General features: G+C 45.5%; 1 protein-coding gene across 1 annotated transcript in view; it reads left to right on the forward strand.

Annotated features, from left to right (window-relative positions):
- Window positions 1–21,591, forward strand: part of ACOXL (acyl-CoA oxidase like) — a 271,420-nt gene extending 249,829 nt beyond the window's left edge. Inside the window, exons 17-18 of the mRNA XM_038765552.1 lie at window positions 3,081–3,182; window positions 21,427–21,591. Of these exons, the coding sequence (XP_038621480.1) occupies window positions 3,081–3,182; window positions 21,427–21,591 (267 nt within the window). The remainder of the gene's footprint in view (window positions 1–3,080; window positions 3,183–21,426) is intronic.

Genomic DNA, 21,591 nt, shown 5'->3' on the forward strand with positions numbered 1-21,591 from the left:
CTCTGGGCCTCGGTTCCCTCATCTATAAAATGAAGAATAAGAGTGTGAGCCCCATGTGGGACAGAGACCGTGTCCAACCTGATTAGCTTATATCTACCCCAGTGCTTAGAACAGAGCCTCGCACATAGTAAGGGTTTAGCAAATGCCACAGAGAGAAAAAAAAATGGTGAAAAAAGATACTGCGATGTTTACAACTAGGAATGAAGGCAGCATTGACCAAGTGGCAATGTTTCCTTTTTTTTTTTGGAATTTACAGTATAGTATTACAGTTGTAGGGAAAATCCATTTAGTTAATGCTGACAGATGCCTTAATCTAAGAGATAACCACCCTGCCCATCAATTCTACCAAACAATAATCCAGTTCCCCAGTGGATAAACTCCGTTGCTGAAGCCAGGGCAGTTCATCACAGTGAGAGAATTGGGTTATTGCTAGGGAAAACCCATAGCCTGAGATCTTGCCTGCTGCTAAAAACTATACACGTGAACAAGATCTGCTTACCATAGTGGAGACTGGAGACTGATCTGGAGTCCTTTTTCTGTTTTATTTTCTCATTGTTCTTGAGTTCAAGATACAAGTAATGATAAATAAATGATTATGGTACTTGTTGAGCACTTACTACGTGTCAAGCCCGGTTCTAAGTGCTGGGATAGATACAAGTTCTGTCTTCTTGTCTCACAAGCCCGTAATCTTGGTGATATTCATCACTCCCTTCTGTCATTCAACCCACGTATTTAATCAGTCACTAAATCCTGTTGGTCCCATCATCATCATCATCTTCAATCGTATTTATTGAGCGCTTACTATGTGCAGAGCACTGTACTAAGCGCTTGGGAAGTACAAATTAGCAACATATAGAGACATTCCCTACCCAACAGTGGGCTCACAGTCTAAAAGCGGGAGACAGAAGGTGTCCCACCTTCACAACATTGCTAAAATCCGCCCTTCCCTCTCCATGCAAACTGCTACCATGTTAATACAGTCACTCATCCTATCCCTCCTGGATTACTGCATCAGACTCCTTGCTGACTGCCCAGCCTCCTGTCTCTCCCCACTCCAGTCCATACTTCACTCTGCCGCCCGGATCATTTTTCTATAAAAATGTTCGGGACATGTCACCCCGCTCCTTAGAAAACTCCAGTGGTTGCCTGTGCACGTTCATATCAAACAAAAACTCCTCATCATTGGCTTCAAAGCACCAATCATCTTGCTACTATCCTACTACAACCCAGTCCGCACATTTCACTCCTCTTATGCTAACCTTCTCACTGTGCCTCCATCTCATCTATCTCTCCTCCAACCCCTGGCCCGCATCCTGCCTCTGGCCTGGAATGCCCTCCCTCCTCAAATTGGGCAGACAGTTACTCTCCCTGCCTTCAAAGACTTACTGAAAGTACACCTCTTCCAAAAGGCCTTCCCAGACTAAGCCCCACTTTTCCTCATCTCCCACTCCCTCCTGTGTCACCCTGACTTGTTCCCTTTTCTCTTCCCCCCTCCCAGCCCCACTGCACTCATGTCCATATTTGTCATTTTATTACTTTGTATTGATGTCTGTCTCCTCCCTTCTAGAGTGTAAGCTCGTTGTGGGCAGGGAATGTCAGTGTTTATTGTTGGATTGTACTCAAGTGCTTAGCACAGTGCTGTGCACACAGTAAGTACTCAATAAATATGACTGAATGAATGAGTGAATGGGAGAGAAGAAGGATATGATGGATAGGAGAAGCAGCGTGGCTCAGTGGAAAGAGCCCGGGCTTTGGAGTCAGAATTCATGGGTTCAAATTCTGCTCCGCCAGTTGTCAACTGTGTGACTTTGGGCAAGTCACTTAACTTCTCTGGGCCTCAGTTACCTCATCTGTAAAATGGGGATTAAGACTGTGAGCCCCCCGTGGGACAAGCTGATCATCTTGTAACCTCCCCAGTGCTTAGAACAGTGCTTTATACATAGTAAGCGCTTAATAAAATGCCATTATCATTATTATTATTATTATTATTATTATTATCATTATTATTATTATTATATGAAGAAAGAGGGTGTTCCGGGCCAGAGGCAGATCGTAGGCAAGAGGTCAGCGGTGAGATAGATGAGATATAGGAATAATAATAATAATGGTATTTCTTAAGAGCTTACACTATGCAAAGCACTGTTCTAGGCACTGGGGAGGTTACAAGGTGATCAGGTTGTCCAATGTGGGGGCTCACAGTTTTAATCCCCATTTTACAGATGAAGGAACTGAGGCCCAGAGAAGTGAAGTGACTTGCTCAAAGTCACCCAGCTGACAGTTGGAGGAGCTGGGATTTGAACCTATGACCTCTGACTCCAAAGCCCGTGCTCTTTCCACTGAGCCACGCTGCTTCTCTAGGAATAGGGAGTAGGTTGTGATTAGAGGAGAGAAGAGCGTGGGCTTGGTTATACTAGGGAATCAGGGAGGTAAGGTGATTGTGGCCAGGTGGCCAGGTGATTGATTTGAGTTGTAGGAAGTTCCTATTTAATGTGGAAATGGCTGGGTAACCACATAGTAAGTGCTTAACAAATACCATTATTGTTGATATTCAGTAAATCCTGCAGTCCTTTATACAAATGCTCTGCGTTTTTGAGTCAATTAATATTTCTGGGTTTTATTCCCTTAGTTTTGCCTCCTTCATGGGACAAACCTGGTGTTCCAAGAAAGAGCCTGCTACCTTTTCAGTCATTTAATATATCTGGGTTTTATTCCCTAAGTTTTGCCTCCTTCACGGGACAAACCTGGTGTTCCAAGAAACAGCCTGCTACCTTTTGAGTCATTTAATATTTCTGGGTTTTATTCCCTTAGTTTTGCCTCCTTCACGGGACAAACCTGGTGTTCCAAGAAACAACCTGCTACCTTTTGAGTCATTTAATATTTCTGGGTTTTATTCCCTTAGTTTTGCCTCCTTCATGGGACAAACCTGGTGTTCCAAGAAAGGGCCTGGTACCTTTTGAGTCAATTAATATTTCTGGGTTTTATTCTCTTGTTTTGCCTCCTTCACAGGACAGACCTGGTGTTCCAAGAAAGAGCCTGGTACCTTTTGAGTCAATTAATATTTCTGGGTTTTATTCCCTTAGTTTTGCCTCCTTCACGGGACAAACCTGGTGTTCCAAGAAAGAGCCTGGTACCTGGAGCATAACTACCTAACTCCAACCACCAGCGTACAACTCCGAAGACAGGTAAGATCATATCGGCAAAAAGCGTGGCTGGGTAGCAGTCAACCGTGACTTTCTTAGAAAACCTTTCTCATCGGGGCTTCCATCAGCTTCCCCTGAAATAATTTCAGAACCTTAATAAGGATAATGATGCTACTTGTTAAGCGCTATGTGCCAGTCACTGTACTAAGCACTGGGGTAGATACAAGATAATCAGACTGGACATCTTCTCCATTTACCCCAGCTCCCATGGCTTCAACGACCATCTTTATTTATTCTAACAGTTTTGACACCTGTGTACATGTTTTGTTTTGTTGTCCCCCTTCTAGACTGAGCCCGTTGTTAGGTAGGGACTGTCTCTATATGTTGCCGACTTGTACTTCCCAAGTGCTTAGTACAGTGTTCTGCACACAGTAAGTGCTCAATAAATACGATTGAATGAATGACTCTTAATGCGGATGTTTCCCAAATCTACATCTCCAGCCCTGACCTCTCTCCTTTTCTGCAGTTTCACATTTCCTCCTGCCTTCGTGACATCTCTATTCAGATGTCCTCCAGTCACCACGAACTTAATATGTCCAAAGCAGAACTTACCTTCCCACCCAAATCCTGTCCTCCCTCTGATTTTCCCATCACTGTAGACGGCCCCACCATCCTTCCTGTCTCATAAGCTACCCCCTTCTACTTCACCCTGATTTGTTCTCTTTATTCACCCCTCCATCAGCCCCACAGCACCTATGTACATCTCCGTAATTTACTAATTTATATTAATGGCTGTTTCCCACTCTAGCCTGTAAGTTCTCTGTGGGCAGGGAACATGTCTACCAACCCTGTTAAATTGTGCTCTCTCAATAGTACAGTCCAAGGTAATGGGTGGCATGGGAATGGTGGGATGGATTGGTGGGATGGGGAAGCCAGGAGGGGATTTAGGAGGAAAGATGAGAATTTCAACTTTAGATACCTTCAGTTTAAAGTCCTGGCAGGACAACCTTATGGAAATGTCCTGGAGTCATCTCTTGGGGAAGCAGCATTGCCTGGTGGAAAGAGCACAAGCCTGTGAGTCAGAGGACCTGAGTTCTAATTCCAGCTCTGCCATTTGTCTGCTGTGTGACCCTGGCTGAGTCACTTCTGTGTGTCTCAGTTACTTCATCTGTAAAATGGGGATTAAAGAATATGAGCCCCATGTGGGACAACCTGATCACCTTGTATTCCCTCCCCCCGCCCCCCAGTGCTTAGAACAGTGCTTCACACATGGTAAGCACATAAATACCACCATTATTATTATTATTATTATTAAATCCTCCTCCCTCTGAGTAAGAACATGAGTCCCATGTGGGACAGGGACTGTGTCCAACCTGATAATTTTGCATCTACTCCAGTACTTGGTACAGTTCCTGGCAAATACTATGCGGTTAACCAGTACCATTTTTTAAAAAAAATAAGAGGAAATGTGAGATTTCATAGCAGATGAGATTGGGGCTGGGGAGATAGATTTGGGAGACATTTATTTAGAGATGGTAGCATAAGCCCTGGGGGAAATGAGAAAAAGAAATAGGTAGTGAGTGGAAGGCAATCTGCTACAAGTCAAAACTCACCCATGCTGGGCAGCAGCAGCAGGGGAGAGAATTGAGGGTGGAGACTCAACTTTACTGTGCGGAAGATGGCAATGTATTTTTGTCATGAAACTCTCTGGATCCACTACTAGAACGATGGAGAGTGGGGCCTTTTGGGAGACATGTGTCCATAGTGTCACAATGGGTCAGAAACGACTCGACGGCATAAGACAAGACAAGTGTTTTGTTAAGCACTGGGGTAGATATAAGATGGTAAGGTTGGACACAGTCTCTGTCCCATATTAATTCATGCATTCAATTGTACTTATTGAGCACTTACTGTGCGCAGAGCACTGTACTAAGTGCTTGGGAAAGTACAATACAATAATAAATAGACACATTCCCTGCCCACAACGAGTTTACAGTCTAGAGCAGGGAGACAGACATCAATACAAATAAATAAATGACAGATATGTACTTAAATGTACTTTGTGTTGCCAATTTGTACTTCCCAAGCGCTTAGTACAGTGCTCTGCACATAGTAAGCACTCAATAAATACGATTGATTGATTGATTGATTAAATGCTGTGGGGCCAGGAGTGGGGAAGAACCAAGGTAGCAAGTCAGGGCAGAAGGGAGTGGGAGAAGAGGAAAGTCAGGGAGCCTAGTCAGGGAAGGCCTCTTGGAGGAGATGTGCCTTCATTGAGGCTTTGAAGAGGGGGAGAGTGGTTGTCTGTCGGATTAGAGGAGGGAGGGCGTTCCAAGCAAGAGGCAGGACATGGGCGAGAGGTCGGCCGCGAGACAGGTGAGATGGAAGCACAGTGAGAAGGTTAGAACTGGATGAGCGAAGTGTGCGGGCTGGGTTGTAGAAGGAGAGAAGCGAGATGAGGTAGGAGGGGGCAAGGTGGTGGAGTGCTTGAAAGCCAATGGTGAGGAGTTTCTGTTTGAAATGGAGGTGGATGGGCAATCACTGGAGTTTTTTGAAGAGTGGGGTGACATGTCCCGAACACTTTTGTAGCAAAATGATATGGGCCACAGAGTGAAGTATGGACTGGAGAGGGGAGAGACAGGAGGCTGGGAGGTCAGCAAGGAGGCTGATACAGTAATCCTGGTGGGATAGGATAGGCACTTGTATTAACATGGTAGCAGTTTAGATGGAGAGGAAAGAATGGATTTTAGCAATGTTGTGGAGGTGGGTTGAATGAGAGAGAGGAATCAAGGATAACACTAAGATTACAGGCTTGTGAGACAGGAAGGATGGTGGGGCCATCTACTGTGATGGAAAAGTCAGGGGGAGGACAGGGTTTGGGTGGGAAGATAAGAAGTTTACTTTTGGACATGTTAAGCTTGTGGTGCTGGGAGGACATCCAAGTAGAGATGTCTTGAAGGCAAGAGGAAATGTAAGACTGCAGAGAGGGAGAGAGATCAGGGCTGGAGATGTAGATTTGGGGATCATCCACATAGAGGTGGTAGTTGAAGCCATGGGAGTGAATGAGTTCTCCGAAGGAGTGGGTGTAGATGGGGAATAGAAGGAGCCCAGAGTCTAATTAGGAGGGAGAACAGGTATTTCATACCCATTTTACAATCAGGAAACCGAGGCCCAGAGGAGTTAAAGTACTTGTCTCAGGTCAAACAGCAGGCAAATGGTGAAGCCAGGACTCGAACCTAGGTCTCCTGAGTCCCAGGGCTGGGCTCTTTCCACTAGGCCACACTGCTTCTCTGAGAGCATTAGTATAATATAATAGAGGATTCAGAATTGAGATCTGTGGGAGTCCTATTTGGGTGATTAGGGCTGGAAGAGCCAGCAAAAGAAACTAAGAAGCCATCAGAGAGGTAAGAGAAGCACAATGTGAATCCCATGTTGGGAAACCAGGGGAGGATAGTATTTAATAATAATAATAATAATGATGGCATTTATTAAGCGCTTACTGTGTGCAAAGCACTGTTCTAAGTGCTGGGGAGGTTACAGGGTGATCAGGTTGTCCCACGGGGGTGCTCACAGTCTTAATCCCCATTTTACAGATGAGGTAACTGAGGCCCAGAGAAGTGAAGCGACTTGCCCAAGGTCACACAGCTGACAATTGGTAGAGCCGGGATTTGAACCCATGACCTCTGACTCCAAAGCCTGGGCTCTTTCCACTGAGCCACGCTTGTGGACCATGCGGTCTCAAAGACAGCTGAAGGTCTAAGGAGGATTAAGACAGAGTCCAACCCATTAGATTTGGACTTCAAGAAGAGTTGGGTTGCAGGCTGCACACCTACTCAAATGAAGGGAGAGAAAACCAGATCACAGTGGGTCAAGAAGAGGGGTTTTTTTTGTTTTTAATTGGTATCTGTTAAGCACTTACTATGTAGCAGGCACTGTACTAAGTGCTGGGTTAGATGCAACCTAATCGGGTTGGACACAGTCCATGTCCCACATGGGGCTCATGGTCTTAATCCCCATTTTACAGGTGAGGGCACTAAGGCACAGAGAAGTCAAGTGACTTGCCCCGGGTCGCACAGCAGACAAGTGTCAGAGCCGGGATTAGAACCCATTACCTTCTGACACCCAGGGCCGTGCTCCATCCAAGAGGCCGTGCTGATTCTCTACTGCATTGCTGCCGGAGGGTTGTTGAATGTGTTGTTGCTACCCCCATCAATCTTAGTGACACAACAGACAGCCATGGCCTAGCCCAGTCATAGTTTCCGGAGACCAAACATGAATTTGCCACGTGAGGCTGTGAAATCCTCTTCAACACAGCTCATCCAGCCCAGTCTAGGAAAGAACCCACAAACCGGTTGTAGCAAACCTTTCATTCATTCGATGGTATTTATTGAGCACTTACTATGTGCAGAGCACTGTACTAAGTACTTAGGAGAGTACAAAACAACTAAAATCAGACACATTCCCTGCCCACAGTGAGCTTACGTTCTGTGTGTCTGGGGCCGAACTTGGGAACATCAAGACATTCATTCATTCATTCAATCGTATTTATTGAGCGCTTACTGTGTGCAGAGCACTTCGGAAGTACAAGTTGGCAACATATAGAGATGGTCCCGACCCAACAGCGGGCTCACAGTCTAGAAGGGGGAGACAGACAACAAAACGAAACATATTAACAAAATAAAATAAATAGAATATGTACAAGTAAAATAGAGTAATAAATATGTACACACATATATATACATATACAGGTGCTGTGGGGAGGGGAAGGAGGTAAGGCAGGGGGGATGGGGAGGGGGAGGATGGGGAGAGGAAGGAGGGGGCTCAATCTGGGAAGACCTCCTGGAGGAGGTGAGCTCTCAGTAGGGCTTTGAAGGGAGGAAGAACCGTGGTGACTCCCCATGGAGTTATGGGAATTTTCCAATCTGTGCTCAGTGGATTTTGGGAATCAAACAGGACCTCTTTGCTGTTAGTGGTATTTGTCGTTAATGGTGTTTGTTAAGCGCTTACCATGTGACAGTCACTGTTCTAAGCACTGAGGTAAATACAAGCTAATGAGGAGACAATCCCTGTCCCATATGGGGCTCACATTCTTCAACCCCCTTTTACAGATGAGGGGAAATGAGGCACAGAGGAAGTGAAGTGACTTGCCCAAGGTTACACAGCAGACAAGTGGTGGAGCCAGGATTATAACTCAGGTCCTTCTGACTCTCAGGCCCGGGCTCTATCCAGTAGGCCAAGACCTCTTTGTAGGAAGACTTCTGTACATGTGTGATTCTACCTAGCCCTCTTGTCCAAACAGCTTCGTTTCTGGCCCAGTTGAATCTGGGGGGAATGAGATTCGTTCAGTCATATTTATCAAGCATTTACTGTGTGCAAAGCCCTGCACTAAGCTCTTGGGAGAGTAATGAGCTCCTGATCCACTCTTCATGCATTTTAGAAGCTGCCCCCCTCTCCTTGCCTGTTTCAGCACCAAAATCTTCTTCTTGGGGTCTTTTCCTGGAGGTGAATGGTATTTGTATTTGTTAAGCGCTTATTTTGTCTATCAGCCAGGGAGTCATATTTATTGAGCGCTTCGTGGCTTTAATGGAAAGAGCCCGGGCTTTGGAGTCAGAGGTTGTGGGTTCAAAGCCCGGCTCCACCAGTTGTCAGCTGTGTGACTTTGGGCAAGTCACTTAACTTTTCTGGGCCTCAGTTACCTCATCTGTAAAATGGGGATTAAGACTGTGAGCCCCCCCATGGGACAACCTGATCACTTGTAACCTCCCCAGCGTTTAGAACAGTGCTTTGCACATAGTAAGCACTTAACAAATGCCATTATTATCATTATTGTGTGCAGACAACTGTACTAATAGCTGGGGTACATGCAAGGTAATCAGGTCAGACGCAATCTTAATTCCCATTTTACAGGAGAAGGAACTGAGGCCCAGCGACGTGAAGTGACTTGCCCAAGGTCACGCGGCAGTCGTGTGTCGGAACGGGGATTAGAACCCACGTCCTCCTACTCCCAAGCCCGGGCTCTTTCCACTAGGCCTTGCCGCTTCTCAAAATGGGCACCGGATTGGCACGGAGTGAGAAATGCTATAAAATCTGAGGTGCCATTCCTGAGTCAGTACAGTGCTCTGCAAACAGTAAGCACTCAATAAGTACGATTGAATTGAGTGAATGCCCCTCCTCTCCGTTCGAGCGGAAAGCCGAGTTGCCCGGGCTGCTTTGAGAAGCGCCTTAACCCCCCCGATTCCTCAAGCTGAGGCCCGTCATTGGCACCCCCCGAATCTTACTCTGGATGTAACTTTCTCATGGACTCTCAGATTTCCCATCCCCGTGTTTTCTTTTCTGCAAAACACCTGGATCGAGCCGATTAGAACAGATGTTCGGGGCACCCTGACTCAACTCCAACAGGACCAAAATGGCGAGCCATTCGACATGGTGTATATTTAAGCCTTCACTGGGGATGAGGAGGGGGAAGGGAGGAAGGCAAGCTGTGGGCTCCAGTTTCATTTCCAACGACCATTTCGCCCCGTCTCGTCTGATAGCGGAATCTAAGCAGGGTCGGGCATGGTCAGAACTTGGATGGGAGATTGCCTGGAGATACCAGGTGCTGTGAGCTTCCTCTAGACTGTAAGCTCATTGTGGGCAGGGAATGTGTCTACCAATTTTCTTGTATTGTACTCTCCCGAGTGCTCAGTACTGTGTTCTGTGAGTAGTAAGCACCCAAGAAATATAAATGATTGATTGGGATTTTGCTCTGAGTTGCAGAACTACCTGATTGTCCACTGAAAGAGCTATTAAGATATTAAGATATAATTAAGCTATATTAAGCTATATTAAGATATTAAGATATATAAGATATTAAGATATAAGCTATTGAGAAGCAGCGTGGCTCAGTAGGAAAGAGCATGGGCTTTGGAGTCAGAGGTCATGGGTTCAAATCCCGGCTCTGCCAGTTGTCAGCTGTGTGACTTTGGGCAAGTCACTTAACTTCTCTGTGCCTCAGTTATATCATCTGGAAAATGGGGATTGACTGTGAGCCCCACAGGGGACAACCTGATCACCTTGTAACCTCACCAGCGCTTAGAACAGTGCTTTGCACATAGTAAGCGCTTAATAAATGCCATCATTATTATTAAGATGGCAGCATGGAGACCTTGGATGTGGGAGAAATCTGTAAGGACTACTAGTACCAATGCAATGGAGGATAATTTTTCTTAGATAATTCCTCTCGCCCCGCTTCAAAGCCTTACTGAGGCCCATCTTCTTCAAGAGGACTTCCCTGACTAAGCCCTCCTTTCCTCTTCTCCTCCTCCCTTCTACGTCACCCTGATTTGCTTCCTTTATTCATCCCCGCTCCCAACCCCACAGCACTTATGCCCATATGTGTCATTTATTTCTATCAATGTCTGTCTCCCCCTCTAGACCGTAAGCTCTTTGTGGGCAGGGATTGTGTCTATTTATTATGATATTGGACTCTCCCAAGTGCTTAGAACAGTGCTCCGCATGCAGTGAGCGCTCAATAAATACGATTGATCAAACGATAAGGAAGAACAGGATCAATTATCTCTTCATGTGCGACCAGAAGATACCAGTGCTTAGAACAGTGCTTTGCACATAGTAAGCACTTAATAAATGCCATTATTATTATTATTATTATTATGTGGATCTATGAGGCAGAGACCGTGAGCTGTGTGAATGACTCCAGTTAGATCACCTTCGGGGAAAAGAGAAGTGAAGCACCGTGGCTTAGTGGAAAGAGAAGGGGCTCCAGAGTCGGAGGACCTGGGTTCTAATCCGGGCTCTGCCACTTGTCTGCTGTGACACCTTGGAAAAGTCGCTTCACTTCTCTGGGTCTCAGTTCCCTCATCTGCAACTATTCCGTTGCTCTTCTACCACAACCCAGCTCCTTTGGTGCCAACCTTCTCTCTGTACCTCAATCTTGTCCATCAAGCCTCCGACCTCTCACCTCCTAGCTCATATCCGACAGACAATTCCTCTCCCTCCATTCAAAGCCTATGTGGAACAGGGACTATATCCAACCAGACAAGTTTGTACCTACCAGAGCATTTAGTACAGTGCCTGGCACTCAGTAAGCGCCTAACGAATGCCCTAACGAAAAGAAACCGGGACCCTTCCCCGTTGTCAGCGCCTCCGCATCGCAAAGCCGAGGAAAGAAAAAAATCTCTTTCTCTCCTTCCTTCCCCTACCCAGCCGGTCCCTCAGTGACATGAAATTCATTGTTAAACCAATAAATACAGGTCACGCTCTGAGGTTAAGCAAATACATGTGGGATTTGGTTTCTACCCCGTGGCCAGTCGGAAGGACCCCGGGGTCATCTCGTCCAGAAATCCAGGTTTTTGGCAGGGCGGCCACCTGGTCGACCCTAATCCTCTATCCAACAGTGCGGCTTTGTGTGCCCAGAATGAGGATCCTGGATCGCTTTCTTCGTCTTGGCCGTCCTGTGAGAATTCGTTCAGCCCTACGCCACCACATGAGTTCCTTTGACAGCTAAATTGGGCTGTGTTCGTAAGAGCCGTGGTTCGGAGTTCTGGGTAATTTGATGACCCTCCTCTCTCCCTGAGCTTTGGCCCCAGGGATCCCGCGTTTCGTGTGAAAAAGCTTTGTGGTGGGGGAAGAGGAGGGCTAAGGCCTTTGAAACTCTGATTTGGGGAAAGCTAGATAATAAGAGGACAGTCATTGGAACTGAGAAGCAGAAGGAGTCAGAAGGAACGGGGTGACTCCCGCGTGTCTGCTGAGTGACTGTGGGCAAGTCACTTCCCTTCTCTGGGCCTCAGTCACCTCATCTGGAAAACGGGGATTAAGACTGTGACCCTCACGTGTCCAACCTGATGGTCTTGTATCTATCCCAGCACTTAGAAAAGTGCCTGAAATGTAGTAAATGCTTAACAAATGCCATTGTCATTATTAACGTCATAATAATAACTGTGATATTTGTGAAGCGTTTACTAAGTGCCAAGACAATCACGGACAGTCCCTGTCCCACATCTAACTCGCAGGCTAAGGGGGAAGTAGAAGAGGCATTTAACCCTCACCATTTGGCAGATGAGGAAATTGAAATTGAGCGAAGTTTCTAAGGGCCCAAAGTCCCACAGAAGGCAAGAGCGGGGATGAGAACCCAGATCTCCTGCTGCCCAGGCCTGTGTTCTTTCTATTAGGCCATGCCCCTTCCGGAGTTTTCATTTGTTTCCGGTCAATTTCCTTTGTCATTTATCATCTCCTGCCTCCCTGACTCTCCAGGAAGCTCCTGAAGGACTGACTCTCATCTTTACATCTTCTGTATCTTCCCCATATGTTCTGCACACAGTAGGAGCCTTAAGTGGATATTACTGATAGTATTATATCAGAGAAGAAGAGTCAGAGGTCATGGGTTCAAATCCCGGCTCTACCAATTGTCAGCTGTGTGACTTTAGGCAAGTCAATTCACTTCTCTGGGCCTCAGTTACCTCAACTACAAAATGGGGATGAAGACTGTGAGCCCCATGTGGGACAACCTGATCACCTTATATCCTCCCCAGCACTTAGAACAGTGCTTTGCACATAGTAAGCGCTTAACAAATGCCATTATTTTTATTATTACTATTATGATTACTATGAGGCAGAGCCCCCTTGTCCACAGAACAGAGTTGGGACCTAATCAAATACCACTGATATAGTTATTATTATTAATAATAATAGCATTTATAAAGCGCTTACTATGTGCAAAGCGCTGTTCTAAGCACTGGGGAGATTACAAGGTGATCAGGTTGTCCCACAGGGGGCTCACAGTCTTAATCCCCATTTTACAGATGAGGTAACTGAGGCCCAGAGAAGTGAAGTGACTTGCCCAAAGTCACACAGCTGACAATTGGCAGAGCTGGGATTTGAACCCCTGACCTCTGACTCCAAAGCCCGGGCTCTTTCCACTGATCCACGCTGCTCCTCAAAAAATTTTAATAATAGCATTTATTAAGTGCTTACTATGTGCAAAGCACTGTTCTAAGCACTGGGGAGGTTACAAGATGATCAGGTTGTCCCACGGGGGGCTCACCGTCTTAATCCCCATTTTACAGATGAGGTAACTGAGGTACAGAGAAGTCAAGTGACTTGCCTTGTATTGTTACAAGGCAGGGCCCCATCTCCGCAGAAGAGAGCTAGGGCCTTATCAACTACTATTGGTATTACTGTTCTTGTTATTATTATTATTATTATTATTATTATTATTATTATTATCAGGCAGAGTTCCTGTGTCCACAGAAGAGAGTTGAGGCCAGTGGATAGCATTGTGGACTTCCACCAGGTGCTTTTATGTACCCATTATCCAAACACTAATTCCAGTCACTCTCCTCTTTTCCCAGAGAAGCAACATGGCCTAGGGAAAAAAGCTTGGGACTGGTTCTCAGAGGTTGTGTCTTCCGCTCCCGGCTCTGCCCCTTTGCTGCTGTGGGACCTTGGACAAGTCACTTCACTTCTCTGGGCCTCAGTTTCCTAATCAATCAATGGTGTTTACTAAGCACTTACAGTGTGCAGAGCACTGTACTAAGTGCTTCAGAGAGTACGGTACCACAGAGTTAGTTGGCACGTTCCCTCCCTGTCCCACGTGGGGCTCACAGTCTTAATCCCCATTGTACAGGTGAGGTGACTGAGACACAGAGAAGTGAAGTGACTTATCCAAGGTCACAGAGCAGACAAGTGGTGGAGCCGGGATAAGAACCCACATCTTTTGATACCCAGGCCCTTATTTGTTTCTATCCCAGTGCTTAGAACAGTGCATGGCACATAGTAAGCGCTTAACAAATACCATCATTATTATTACTCAAGCCACAACTCCATGCTGCTTCTTAATGGAGATCCAATATCTGTTCTCCCTCCTACTTAGATTGTGATCCCCGTTTGAAACAAGAACTGCGCCCAACGTGATTACCTTGTATCTACCCCAGTGCTTAGGACAGTGCCTGACAGTTAGTAAACACTTGGCAAATGTCATCATCATTATCGTCATCATTGTTATTATTTTCATAATTATTATCATTATTAATATTATCGTCACAAGTCACACTTCACTTCTATGGGCCTCAGTTACTTCATCGTAAAATGAGGATGAAGACTTTGAGCCCCATGTGGGACAGGGACTGTGTCCAACCTGATTAGCTTTTTATCTACCTCCAAAATTTAGTACGGTGCCAGACACATAGTAAGCGCTTGACAAAGAGAGAAGCAGCATGGCTTAGTGTCAAGAGCCCGGGCTTGGGAGTCAGAAGTCGTGGGTTCTAATCCCACCTCAGCCACTTGTCAGCTGTGTGACATTGGGCAAGTCACTTAACTTCTCTCTGCTTCAGTTACCTCATCTGCAAAAAATGGGGATTAAGACTGGGAGCCCCACGTGGGACAACCTGATTAACTTGTATATACCCCAGCTCTTAAAACGGTGCTTTGCACATAGTAAGCGCTTAACAAAAACCATCATTATTATTATTATTATTATTATTATTAAATACCATCAAAACCAAACCAAACAAAAAAACCCCAGAGAAGTGAAGTGACCTGCTCGTGGACACACAGCAGGCAAGTGGCAGAGCTGGATTAGAACCCAGGTCCTTTGACTCTTTCTGCTAGACCATGCTGCCTCCCTACTTAATGAACCCGTCCTACTTAGATTTCATTCATTCATTCACTCATTCAATTATACGTATTGAGCATTTACTGTGTGCAGAGCACTGCACTAAGCCCTTGGAAGAGTACAATACAATAATAAAGAGACACATTCCTTGCCCACAGTGACTTCAAAGCGACTCTGTCCCATCCCCTAAAACAATCATCCTTGCCAAGGAGCTCTAATGCTCCTACTGTTTTCTCTGGCTCTATTTTGTCTGTCTAGTTGTGGAGATGATAATAACAATTATGATGGTACATATTAAGCGCTTACTATGTGCCAAGCGCTGTTCTAAGCCCTAGGGTAGATACAAGATAATCAGGTTGGACACAGTCCCTGTCCCACATGGGACTCACAGTCTTAATCCCCATTTGACAGATGAGGGAACGGAGGTCCAGAGAAGTGAAGTGACTTGCCCAAGGTCACCCAGCAGAAGAGGGGCAGAGCCGGGATTAGAACCCAGGTCCTTCCAACTCCCAGGCCCGTGCTCTAGCCACTTCTCTAGCCACGCTGCTTCTCTATAATGAAGGGTTTCCACTGGGTTTAGAACCGGCGGCCTTTTACGTGTGAAGTGAACGTGATAACCGTAACCATATATATAAATATATTTTGCTATGGCTGTTATGTTTCTCACTGTTGCTGTTAGTTTTTCCTATCTTGATTTAGCCGGTATTCTCAAAGAAGTGGAAAAAGACTCCCACAAGCTGACTAAGCCCCTCCCCAATATAATCATTATTATTGCGGTATTTGTTAAGCACTGACTATGTGCCACATGCTGGGCACTATCAGGTCCCACACAGTCTAAGAAGGAGGGACAGCAGGTATTGAATCCTGAGGCCCAGAGAAGTGAGGCGATTCACCCAAAGTTACACAGTGGATAAGTGGAGGAGCCAGGATTAGAACCCAGGTCCTGTGGCTTCCAGTGCTCTATCCACTAGACTGCACTGCTTCTCACCCTCAGCCCTCGGGGAGGGTTCCAGTGGCATCTGCAGCGTGGCTCAGTGGAAAGAGCATGGGCTTTGGAGTCAGAGGTCATGGGTTCAAATCCCGGCTCCGACAATTGTCAGCTGTGTGACTTTGGGCAAGTCACTTAACTTCTCTGTGCCTCAGTTACCTCATCTGTAAAATGAGGATTAAAAAAACTGTGAGCCTCCCGTGGGACAGTGTGATCACCTGTTAACCTCCCCAGCACTTAGAACAGTGCTTTGCACATAGTAAGCACTTAACAAATACCATTATTATTATTATTTTTATTATTATTATCTGCTGCTGGTGAGATCTCGGGAACATTTTGTTCCTTGACCACAGAATTCCCTTCCTGGTGGGGTCACAGGATTTGTGTCCCTCATTCCCTCTTCTCCCCCTCCCTTCCGTGTTGCCCTTCCACTTGGATTTGCCCCCTTTACTCACCCCTCCCAGCCCCCATAGCAGTTATGCCCATATTTGTAATTTATCTGCTATTATTAACATCTATCTCCCCCTCTAGACTGTAAGCTCACCGTGGGCAGGGAACAGGTCTACCAACTCTGTTGTGTAGTACTTCATTCATTCATTCACTCATTCAGTCCTATTTATTGAGCGCTTCCTATGTACAGAGCACCGTACTAAGCACTTGGGATCCTAAACAACAACATACAGACAAACGCTTAGTACAGCGCTCTTAAATTTGTGTACAGCATACTAAACGATGTACATTTAAATTCGTGAAACGTTTCCTATTTTTCATGATTGTACTCCCTCAAGCGTTTAGTACAGTGCTCTGCGAACAGTAAGTGCTCAATAAATAAGGCATCAATATAAATAAATAGAATTATAGATACACATCAAAACAAACTCAGCAGTGAGGCTGAGTATTGATCAACCTCCATTCATTCATTCATTCAGTCATATTTATTGAGCGCTTACTGTGTGCAGAGCACTTGGGAAGTACAAGTTGGCAACATATAGAGATGGTCCCTACACAACAGCGGGCTCACCTTGTTCCAGTTCAAACACTGATATTCTGGTGGCATGCATCCATCCAGGTTTTTCTCAGATATTTTTTTCAAGAGAACGCGATGACTCACGAGTTTTCTTGGATAACGGACATCTACATCTCCCCCAAATTGCTCCTGAAGACAGCCGTTTCCCTAGAGCTCTGGGTTTTTTTTTGTTATTTTTTCGTGGAAGGGGGGGTTGTTCAGAAAAACACCAGTCCCATTATTCTTACGCTTAAGAGTCAGTTCCATCCAGTTGCAATCCCTGGCTTTATCTGGAGAATCTTTTTTAGAACCTGCTGACCTGAGCTTTCTTTGCTTCAGCCAGTGTAGCTGCCTCAGGAGGGTTTGGGAGATGTCTGGAAAGACCAGAGCTTAATGTATATATACATCGTTCCTCAGAGGCCGGGACTAATGATGGCTTTTGCCCCCCTGGGGAATCGGGAAGACAAAACAAACGTGGAATCCAGGCGCTGGACCTGAGTTTTCTCAGTGTACCTAAAAGTCATCACAATGCTCTTCCATTGTTCCCTGCTCTTTTGTTATTTCGCCTGTCAATATTAGCACCAAAAGTGGCTTCTGATTTCATGGGAACCAACCAGGGGAAAACGAGTCACTGTTTAAACCCCAGAGAGCTGCGATGACAGGGCTTTTAAAGGGAACATAAAAGCTCCGATCTATAACTTGGGAAAACGGGGGCCTGCTCAATTTGCACATGAAAGAGATATAAAACTAAATCCATTTGAAGTGAACTCACCACTTCACTGTGCTCTACCCTGTCCGTTCCTTCAAGATGAGGCCCCGTCTCCTGATGTCTTGCCGATAATGACACGGGATGTAAATCAAAGGCCAAAAATCACCACCAATCCAAGAGTGAGTCTAAAATATGTATGCTCTCGTGATATTTCTCAATAGCCAAGGATCCCTATCGAACCTATTTATTTAATTCATCTGTTGTTGTCTTATGCTGTCGAGTCATGTCTGACCATAGCGTCGCCACGGACACATCTCACCCAGGACGCCTTGGTCTCCATCTGCAATCGTTCTGGTCGTTTATCTATGGAGTTTTCTTGGTAAAAATCTGGAAGCGGTTTACCATTGCCTCCTTCCGCGCGGTAAACCTGAATCTCCAACCTTGACTCTCTCCCATACTGCTGCTGCCCAGCACAGGGGAGTTCACTAGATTCAAATTGCATCCGTCCTCTGAAGAGCTCAATGCTATCTCTGATTTTCTTTCTTCACCTTTTTTGCACTGACTTAACGGTTTCGCTAGGCAAGCTCTCAAACCACGTCACCTAGACGTCTTCTGAATTTTTTCTGAATGCATGTTCATTCTGGCAAATGTGTACCTTCCAAGTTTCTGGAAAATTGCTCTGGTCAGACACTGGATATGTTTGATGAGCGTGTGATATCGAGTAGATAGGTGAAGGTTTGCCCCTGGATTTCGTGGTCGTCTGGTTTGTAACCTAAAATAATTAAAAATATCTACTCACTGAAAAAACATTCCCTGAAATAACTGAAAGCAGCGTAAAGGAATACGTTTTATCCTCTACCCACTAAATATTTCCCCTCATTTACTGTGTAAAAAACCCAAAGAAGTGCTTAGTACCTTGCTTTGCGCGTAGTAAACGCTCAATAGATACGATTGAATGAATGAATGAACCTCAGTCTGTAGACCATGATATAAAGCATTCTTGTGGTTATTTTAATTCATTGACTATTGTTTTTGTTTCCTATATTCGATTGAAAATACTCTATTTTTCTCATTTTCAAACCTTCTCTTATAAGCATCAGTATGCGCGATAGGAGTTTTTGTGAAAATTTGGTTGGTCGAGCTCGACTTCCTTCACAAGACTGCTGCTTTGATCAATTAATGATTAATATATAAATTGCTAAGGAAAAGGTTTGTTGTTGATTTAGTTAAAGTCAACTTCACTAAGCAAAGGCTCTTGAGCTATTCTTCCACCTACAAAATTCCTGTTGAAGTCCCTAGGGCCCCCGAGGGCAGTGCAGTATCAGGTAAAGAGTGGGAAAAGGACATTAATTCTAGCAGGGTCCTTTGTCTCTCCTCCCAAGAGCCCTCTCCTAGAAACCTTTGCAGTGCTGCCTAGAGAATTAGGAGAGCTCAGGGCAACTCAGGATGGACAATCAAATTGAGTTGGACACCGTCCCTATCCCACGTGGGGCTCACAGACTCAATCCGCCAGACAATTATTATCCTCCACCTTCAAAAACCTTATTGAAGGCCCATCTCCTCCAAGGGGACTCCCCAGACTAAGCCCCACTTTTCCTCATCTCATTCCCTTCTGTATCACCTTGACTGCTTCTTTTTCTCTCTTTCCCCCCAGTCCCATAGCACTTATGTATATATCTGTAATTTATTTATTTGTATTGATGTCTCTCCCCCCCCGCCCCCCACCAGACTGTGAGCTCGTTGTAGGTAGAGATTGTCACTGTTTATTGTTGTATTGTACTTTCCCAAGAGCTAAGTACACAGTAAGCACTCAATAAATACGATTGAATGAATGAATGAATCCCAATTTTACAGAGAAGGGAAATGAGGCACAGAGAAGTAAAGTGACTTGCCGAATCCCCGCTTTACCCCCAGTCTATTCTGTGACCTCTGGACAGTCACTTGACTTCTCTGGGAGTCAGTTCCCTCATCTGTAAAAATGGGGGTTTAAATCCTACTCCCTTCTACTTAGACTCTGAGCCCCATGTGGGACAGGGATGGTGTCCAAATTGATAACCTTGTATCTACCCTAGTTTTTAGAGCAGTGCTTGGCATGGGATTGTCGCTCTTTATTGTTGTATTGTAATAATAATAGTAATAATGATGGTATTTGTTAAGCGCTTCCTATATGCCAAGCATTGTTCTAAGCCCCGAGGGAGATACAAGATTATCAGGCTGTCCCAGGTGGGGCTCACAGTTTTAATCCCCATTTTACAGATGAGGTAACTGAAGCACAGAGAAGTTAAGTGACTTGCCCAAAGTCACACAGCAGACAAGCGGCGGAGCCAGGATTAGATCCCATGACCTCTGACTCCCAAGCCCACATTCTTTCCACTAAGCCACCCAAGCCCTTATTACAGTACTCTGCACATGGTAAGCATTTAATAAATATGATTGAATGAATGAGTGGCACATAGTAAGCGCTTAAACAAATATTATTATTATTATCAGGATCATCAGACTTACAGGAAGGTCAGGAGCACACAAAAACTCTGATGCTCCCTTTTTGGAACCAGACCAGTGAAAGAACACATCAAAGAGAGAAATGACTTAACCTTGCATAGCTCTCCCTTCCAGTGAACCAAAGTTTAAGCGGTTTGAAGAGTTCAGTGGCGAAAGTGCCAATCGTAGGTAGTGGAGTGGAAAAGAAGAATAAAGTTAAATTAGGTGGAGCCTGTTTGCAAGGACACACTATTCTCCGTATGAGGAGACATGAAGCAAGAGAACCACAGTCTATGCTGTGGAAGTTCCTCAGGGCTCAGTTCATTCATTCAATCGTATTTATTGAGCACTTACTGTGTGCAGAGCACTGTATTAAGTGCTTGGGAGAGTAGAATAGAACAATAAACACATACATTACCCGCCCACAATGAGCTTACAGTCTCTAGGTCCCCTTCTTTACTTCATCTTTTCTTTTCTCCTCCAGGAGGCCTTCCCAGACTGAGCCCGTTCCTTCCTCTCCCCCTCGCCCCCCTCTACATCCCCCCATCTTACCTCTTTCCCTTCCCCACAGCACCTGTATATATGTATATATGTTTGTACATATTTATTACTCTATTTATTTATTTATTTTATTTGTACATATCTATTCTATTTATTTTATTTTGTTAGTATGTTTGGTTTTGTTCTCTGTCTCCCCCTTCTAGACTGTGAGCCCACTGTTGGGTAGGGACTGTCTCTATATGTTGCCAACTTGTACTTCCCAAGTGCTTAGTACAGTGCTGTGCACACAATAAGTGCTCAATAAATATGATTGATTGATTGATTAATTCATCTATATCCACTCATTTGGAGAATTGGTTTCTCTCTTTGATGTCTGTTGTCTTCCTCTGGTCTGGTCTTCCAAGGGCTTCTTGGCATCCTTGTGAATCTGATGATTCTCTGGTGAAGCAGAAGGGAGAGGGAGTAGGGGAAATGGGGGCTTTAGGGAAGGCCTCTTGGAGGAGGTGTGAATTTAATAAGGCTTTGAAGGTGGGGAGAGAGGTGGGTCTGTTTATTTTACTTGTACATATTTATTCTATTTATTTTATTTTGTTAATATGTTTTGTTTTGTTCTCTGTCTCCCCCTTTCTAGACTGTGAGCCTGTTATTGGGTAGGGACCGTCTCTATACATGTTGCCAACTTGTACTTCCCAAGCACTTAGTACAGTGCTCTGCACACAGTAAGCGCTCAATAAATACGATTGATTGATTGATTGATTGATTGATTGAATGGATGATGGAGGCCGACCATGAGGCCTGTGGGTTAAGGCAGGGCAGGCCGGATGCGGTAGGGGTTTGGGTTCACACCTTGGCTCTGCCCAGGAGGAGGGAAGGGGGCGGGTTGGGGGATGGGGGTGATACCCGGCTTGGTGGGTAGAGTGGGAGGGTCGGGCCCTGCCATCTTGCCCCCTTGGCCCGCCCAACCCCCTGACTGACGCCTGTCCTGTTTTTCAGCTGCTGGACCTTTGCAACGCGGTGACAGGCCTGGCCCTCAGGGTGACTGAGGCCTTCGGCATCCCGGCCAACGCGCTCCACGCCCCCATCGCCGGGGTCCCCAGCCTGCGGGCCCCCTGGGCCTTCCATCCCACTCCCCGCTCCCCGCAAGCCGCCAAGCTCTGA

Source organism: Tachyglossus aculeatus, chromosome 23 (genome assembly GCF_015852505.1).
Source record: "Tachyglossus aculeatus isolate mTacAcu1 chromosome 23, mTacAcu1.pri, whole genome shotgun sequence".
Lineage (NCBI taxonomy): Eukaryota > Metazoa > Chordata > Mammalia > Monotremata > Tachyglossidae > Tachyglossus > Tachyglossus aculeatus.